Source organism: Rhinopithecus bieti, unplaced genomic scaffold, assembly GCF_001698545.2.
Source record: "Rhinopithecus bieti isolate Rb0 unplaced genomic scaffold, ASM169854v2 scaffold_15838, whole genome shotgun sequence".
In the NCBI taxonomy this organism is placed as follows: domain Eukaryota; kingdom Metazoa; phylum Chordata; class Mammalia; order Primates; family Cercopithecidae; genus Rhinopithecus; species Rhinopithecus bieti.
Window position 1 is genome coordinate 2872358 of NW_016808928.1, and position 7446 is coordinate 2879803.

Consider the following 7446-nt stretch of genomic DNA (forward strand, 5'->3'; position numbering starts at 1 on the left):
TGTAACTTCTTTGGTAGGTGCCTTTTGGAATACAAAATACACAGGGTAAAATTGTATATATATAAATTAAAATTTCAGTCTGAGCTCAGAACTGGTTCTTATCACTGTGAAATCTGTTTTATTTTATTCTCTCTATAATGACAGTCCTAAAACAATAAAGTCCTTTTCTATGAGGTAATGATTGTTTCAAAGCATTTCTGAAGACTATGAAAGTGCTTAACTGTTTACTTGCTCCTAAGAGACAGTAAACAAATACTGCTGAATGTATGAGTAATGATCTCTTGGAGTGCTGTTTTTCAATGCAATCATTGTAAATCTCATGACTTCCCTAATTCTAATTTGTTCAATGTTTACATCAGGGCAGAGCATGAGAACTGGCCCAGGATTTCACTGAGGGGCAGGAGTGAGCAGAACAGGCCAAACCAGAGGAAAACAGGAGACTACGCTGGGTGTCCACAGCCACCCGGTGGCGGCACCTGGGGCATGTGTTGTCAGCCTGTGGATATCCCTCGGCGGGTCCTGGGCACCGCTCTCCCTCGCTGGCAGAAAGCCCTGCTGGGAGAAAGCCCTGCTGGGAGCCAGAGAGCCAGGATCTGTTGCCTTTCTCCCAAAGCCCCGGCTCAGTGGTGCCAGCGTTGAAGAAACCTCTACCACATAAAAAGCACACCGAGGATCCACAGCTTTCTTTGAAAAATAATCTTTAAACTTATGCAAATAAATTATCCATGGCTACAGCTTCGTTCTGAATACCACAGAAACCAAGATTCAGAAAAGTTAACAAGCCTAAGGTCTTACAGTGAGGACATGATGGAAGACAGTTTGAACACAGTTCCTTCCCTTCCATCCACAGACACTACTATGAAACATTTTCTTCACAAAGTGCAATGGTAGTGCCGACTGCAATGTGCAATTCTGCAAAGTGCAATCTCCTGGAATTCTTGTTCACTTTAGCAACGAAACAAACCAAGACCTATTCAAGGGTGTGATGACACACTCACTCCTGCTGAACTTCTCTTTGCTTCTCTCCTGTTATGTGTCTGCTGTTCCTAACACGATTTATCATGAACATAGCTCTGTTCTATTTCCCCTCGGAGCTGTCCTTTAAATTCCTAAGACACAGTTGCAGCATTCCAAGCCCTCTGGTATTCAGAACACCTCACGCCGCAACACTATGTTATTTTTTAGCTTCTCTCTTAGCCTCTATGTGCAGCGCCTCGAGCTTTTATTGCTTGCTGCGTTTTATGGGTTTCTCCAGGCCATGTATATTCATCGTGTTATAGAAATAATAACATACTAGGCAGTAAAATATTAGGCAGTGATATTTAGGTTGGGCGGTAAATTTTCAAAGGGGTGGGTATGGTTTTCCATGAGAACTAAAGGAAATAGACTGAGTCTTCAGAGCTCTAAGATGATTAATGCAGCTGCATTAATGATGTACCTGCTTAGCGGCGATGAGTCGTGTTTACAGATCTGTTGACTGAGCAAGAGACCAGCTGTACGTCGCTAAGGGGGAGCCTGGGTGTCACCACTCATCAGCCGAAGTCTCACTGCAATCCATTACACTTTGATATTTAAAACTTAATCACCTTCCAAATGTTAGCACTTCCATTGTTTCCCTCCTCTCTGAAACTTTCTACTAGTTACACTTGATTATTTTAAGGAAACTTGATAATTAGTAGATTTCGTTGTAAGAAAAAGAAAGGTTATCTACAAGAGACAAAACACCCTTGCGAATGCGACGGTGTAACGAACGCAATTAGGAAATGTTACTAAACGTCAGGAGAGTACATTGTGCCTGTGGTGCGGCCTGCTCCTGGCTCCTTCTAGGAGGAAGACAGGCAAGCCTCTAGAGAGGCCCCGCTGAAAGGCTGAAAACGGCGTTCTCTTACCTGCTGTTGACCTGATGGTGGAGGTGATGTCAGAGGGTGTCATCATGGGAATACATTCGTCATCTTGGGAGTAGCCAGCTTGAATGGCTCGAAGGTAGCTGTGACTCCTTGTTCGGAAACATCCCGGGAGGTCGAGGGCATCCATGGCCTGAGATTCGACTTCACTGAAGACGGACTCGCACACGGACTCGAACTGCCCATTGATCTCCGCCTCGCTCACCTGCAATCGTCAACAGCACATGTGATGCCCCGGCCCTCCAGGGTCACCATTACACTACAGAAGAGCCAGGAGACAGCACTCATTCCCGGGCTCCCTTTCACTGCCTCGTATTTCAGCCCAGTTCACCTGAAGTCAGCATGGACAACGGCTGGGCTTGGGGAAGAGATCATTGGGTTATCCCTTACAAAACACTTAGGCAAACAGCCAGTTCCAAATGTTGATGAAATTCTGGGGGACCACAAGGCGAACCTTCAAGGTAAGGTTGACAGTTTTTACGAAGTTTAAGAGAGAGAGAGGACTTTTAAAAGATTAGCAAAGTACCTGGTACAAAGTAACTGTTTAGAATCCATTTCTTCCTTCCCTTTCCCGCATGACTGCCCCACCTTTCCAAGCTACTAATGGTGTGATGGCTCAGGGCACGGAGGCCGTGTAAGGGAAAGCCTATTCAGTGCGTACACTGCTCAGTTCTTTTTCAGAATACGGAGTCTGCTTCTACCCATTGCCATGGCAACTCATCACAAATGTGGCTTCTAAACTCATCTCCTTCTCACCATTACGGCAACAATCTGAGTCCAGATGAGAAATAAATGGCTGTACTGGTGTTTTCGTCCACATGAAACGTGCTACTTTACCTAAATTCCAGGCTTTTTTTATTCTTCTTTAGCTTAGGATATTAGTATACTCACTTCATTTTCCTTTCCTTCCTTCCTTCCTTCCTTCCTTCCTTCCTTCCTTCCTTCCTTCCTTCCTTCCTCCCTCCCTCCCTCCCTCCCTACCTCCCTCCTCTCTTTCTCTTTCTCCCCTCACCCCCTCCCATTCAGATTATTTCTCTTCTTGTTTCTCCTGAGGATGTGTGAGAGCTCAAAGCACCAACAACTTTCTGAACTCCCTGGATTATGTTGGCAGATACATTTTAAAAACATACTGTTTTAAACACCAGATTCGTTCTTTTCCTCTAGTTGTCAGCAGAGTAAAAGGCAAAGTGAAAGATTCAGGTTCTCCCTCTAGCAGCTGTGTTGTTGACACAACACGACACGCGGTGCCATCTCCAAGTTCAGACCCGTGGACTTCTCTGCTTGCACCCTGAGGTGACCTACGTGCTGGAAGAACGGCCTCTTTCCTCGTGAGCCTAAGTCAGCACTGACCCTGGACAGGCAGAGGGTGAGCAAAGGGCAGCGAAGCCTGAAGCCACCTTGCAGGGAAGACAGGCCCACGCCGGGCTGCAGAAAGAGCCGGCACGACACCAGCGGAGTGGCCTTTTTGAGAAAGGTCTGAGGATTCCTGATGCTGGACAGAGACAGACAAACCCAGGCAGGCACAACCAGTACACAGGCGGCAGGACGGCCTCAGGAACCCAGCAAAGTGCTCACAAACACGCACACTGGCTTGGAAACGGGACGTTTTTCTGGACTATAAATTTCTTCCAATCTAATTTTATGGAAAAGTCTTAGATTGTGTCAGTCCTGTCAAAGATCTATAGTAGACAGTGTGAGGAGGCCAGAATCTATGTGAGGCCCTAGTACGCCTCAGTGGACACCCTTCTGCAAGCCCGGCCCCGGGCCCAGCTGCCCTCGCTCCTAAAGAAGAGACACCGTTAACCTGGTGCGTGCATTTCACAAACAGAAGCCAGCATCTCAGCAAGGACCCTTGGCTATGCTTCCAGCTACAAAGCCTTTCAATGAGGTTCTAGACATGAAGGTGACTCCTCCTCCCCAAAACAAATAAAAAATGGTTGAGGAACATCTCAAGTTGGTCCAGCAGGGAATTAAAATGATCCGTTCACCCAGACCTTCTGCCGAGACTCAGGACACCCAGACCTCCCGCCGAGACACTCAGGACACCGGGACCTCCGGCCAAGACTCTCGGAACACTCGGAACTCTGCAGGAAACCCAAGCAGAGTCCAGCTACTGAGGTTCCAACGAGGAAACGGCATGGACATAAGCGCCTCTCACAAGACTTCAGTTAGATTGTTAATTCCCTTTTTGTGCTTGAGAAAAAATTGAGTGTTAAAGATGAAGGGCAAACTTTTAACCAACTTTGGTTTGTCACCAAATTCACATCTCCCCAGAGCCCTGAAGTGTTAGTAATTCCAGATGTCCCACCCTTGACCATGGGAAACGTCCCCCCTCCTTCCAGAATTGTTGGGTCTCATGGCCTACGGCTGGACAATCAATTAGTGGAAGTCTATTTCTGGGTGTGATACAGTCTCAGCTACTACTAGCGTTCCAGGATTATTTTAAATAACATTTTTTTTTTTTGAGAATTCAGAACTGAGTTCAATTTAAAGTAATGCCATAGAACTCTGCATAGGAATGACTTAGAATTCTAAATTTCAAAGTCGTTAAATAAACCCCCAAGCACCCAACTTGTCTGCTTAACCATTGTTTCCAGTGTCAATCCTTTCAGATAGAAAAAGATGTGAGAAAATGTTATTTTACTGACTTATTTTGTAGATACCATCTTGGGTTCATCAAGGGCAAGATGATGAGAGAACTAGTATATTTAGCTTATGCTTACCCCCAAAAATGACGACGAGTCGCAGAGAACCTCTGAAAGTTTCATAAAAGTCTTTAAAGAGGTGTGAGATCCATTTAATTGAAACTCGTTTGTGGAAAGCATTAGAGATGAACGTTCATACCTCAGATGGGATAACTTTGCACTTCGGTTTAAACCTTTTGTTGGGTTACATCTGATTTTTAAAGCTGTATTTTGGTAAACCAGGTTATATCAACTGAAACGGAAGGTGACAGCCTTTAAAAGAAGAAAGTCTGCTTTATCCTCATCTCTGTGTAGGGAGAAAGTTGTTAAAACGTATCACTGACTTTCAGTTACTCTGTTCAGTTAATTAGTGTCTCCCAAAATCATCTCGGACTTTGTGCTGAAACAGAATGTTTCCTCAATTATTAAAATAATTACAATGATCTAGTTGCTGAGGGTCAGTTGATGTTATTGTTTGCAGGGGGCTGGAGGGCCCACCATTCCCATTTGCCCAGGACTTGAGTGCAGGGTTAGGGATGGTCTTTCCTTGTCGTTGGGAAAAAGAGTCAATGCAATTCCTGCCGCAGATGACAACTTATTCCCATTTCTGGAAGGAAGGAAGGAACTGGGTAGACAAAAGAGGCGGCAGCCTTCTCGAGTTGTGGGCTAGGAAAAACCTTAATAGTTCAGTGGAAAAAGTTCCGAGTACAACTTTCTGATGAGAAGAAAACCTGCGAAATGAATAGACTCTACCTCATGAGGAATTTAAAGTCTGTGGCAAAAGAAAAGACTCACGCTTACTGAGCCCCAGGGACGCTTCCAAGAGCTCACAGCATGGTCTGCAGCCAGGGGGGCTTTCGTGCCCAGAATCATATATTAGTACTTATTGTTATCATGGTAATAATAAGCACTATCGTTTTTGAGTACTCAGTATATACTGGACTCTTTACCTAATAACATCCAAAATTGACTGTGTACTTATTTTGTCAGGCTGTGAACGGCGTCCTGGGAGGGCACGGAAAGCCCAGGCTAATCCCTACTCCACAGGAAGTCGGAGAGAATGTTCGGTCAGCTCAGGCTCTTAGCCCCTACTCCACACGAAGAGAAACTGTTAGGTATACAAACTCAAGGTCAACTCAAGCCCTGTTTTCAGAGGCATTTAAATGAGTAAGCAATGTGTGTAATTAAAAGGATAAAATTTCGATTCTTCTTTACCATATAAAATAGGATGATTAGACTGAAGGACACCTGCCCATTTTGTCACCGTGCATTCTCAGGCCTGTCCACCACAGGTGGGGGAGCAGGGGGGCCTCCCTTTCACAGCCCCCATGTCTCAGGGACCTGATTTTAATACCACCCCTCGCATGGTGCACAGGGACCCTTCTCCGGGCCACTGTGCCTGTCCTGAAACCAGCCCTGCCTGGGAGTGGGCCCGACCGGCAGGACTCTGTGAGTGACACCAGGCCCTCCTCTCACAGGACTTTCTGAGGCACAATTCAGAGGACACAGCTGAAAGCCGTGCTGCCAGAGCCTTTCCCTAGCCCCCTTTTACAGGAAAAAGAGCCTGGGAAGAAGGAAGACAGCCTGTGCTTTATCAGCAAGAGAGGCCAGGATGACCAGCCTTCCGGTCCTTGCTTCCTCAGAAAAAATCATCGCAAAATGACACGGAGTTACACATGCCAAAAAGAATAATAAGTCCGTGAGTCTTTGATCGGTCAGAGCTAATTCCAGGCGGAACCCCTGCGGCGTGGCCTTGCGCAAGCGCTGCTGACGGGAGGGCAGTGCCGCTGCTGCCTGCGCACAGGGCCTCTGTGCCAGCCTGGCTTGGGAGACTGGACCCCAGGGGAAGGGCGAAGGGACCCAACCTGGCTCACGCAGCTGGCCTGGCTCAGGGTGCTGACGGCCCTCATGTAGCTCTGGTTCCGGGAGCGGAATTTCGGGGAGTTGTAGTTCGCAGCGGGGTCCAGGCTGTGGCCCACAGGCACGTCGCTTGCAGCTTGCAGGTAGCTTTGGCTACAGGAAAGAAGAAAGGAGAAAAGGCATTCTGTGAGCACCCACCACAGGGCAGAGATGGGACCGACCGTCCGACCCACACCGAGAGGCTGGCACCCACCGCAGGGCAGAGATGGGACCGACCGTCCGACCCACCGAGAGGCCAGCATCACATTTCCAGCGGAATGTCTGTGTCTTTTGATGGGTAACTTTGCCTTATGCAAATATTCTGAGATTCACATTTACGATTGTGAATTTCATCAAAAGTAATAGGGGAGGCTATTTACAAAATTGCCTTTGAAACCTGAGATTTTATGGCCAGGCAGTGAAATTAAGATCATTCCATATATATTTTTTTAAAGTGCTGAAAGCACTAGTAACTCTTACAGCATAATAGCAAACTCAGCTCCTGAATTTACGCCAAAAAACTGAGAGTTTCATAAAAATTATTAGCTCTCTGGCAACTTTACGTATTTAAAAAATAACAGAAAAAATACAAGGCTCACTTTCAGTTTTAACTTATGCAAAGCTGTCCAGATTATGCAATATCGGCAAATATAATAGGAGTAGGCTGAGTGAAATCCATTTTATTTTCATAATGGTCATTTACTTCCAAACTCCCTTAAAATAAATCAGTGTTCTCTGGTCTTCCTTCTTGCCATTTTGTGAAATGTTAAAAGCATGGAAGAACTCTGTGAGTGTTTGGCAGATCAAAGGTCTGGCTTAGCTTAAATTTCTGTCTAACTGGACCACTTTCAAGTTTTATTAACAATCTTTCCACAATGCAGTAAAATTCATTTCATTTTATCAAAAGCTGTAGAAATGTGGACAGAAATGACTAATTATTCTTCTTGCCTGTTTTGGAT

At 45.8% G+C, this 7446-nt stretch overlaps 1 protein-coding gene across 3 annotated transcripts in view; it reads right to left on the bottom strand.

Moving 5' to 3' along the window:
• Window positions 1–6581, bottom strand: part of DLGAP2 (DLG associated protein 2) — a 70449-nt gene extending 63868 nt beyond the window's left edge. For 2 of the 3 annotated variants that reach the window (XM_017887859.1, XM_017887858.1), the window contains exons 1-2: window positions 2431–2569; window positions 1890–2109 (exon numbers count right to left, since the gene is read on the bottom strand). In XM_017887859.1, the coding sequence (XP_017743348.1) occupies window positions 1890–2034 (145 nt within the window). In that variant the 5' untranslated portion in view covers window positions 2035–2109; window positions 2431–2569. Of the gene's footprint in view, window positions 1–1889; window positions 2110–2430; window positions 2570–6453 lie in introns of those variants that run through there. The other variant, XM_017887860.1, reaches the window with a different exon arrangement.
• Between the last annotated feature and the right edge of the window lie 865 nt (window positions 6582–7446).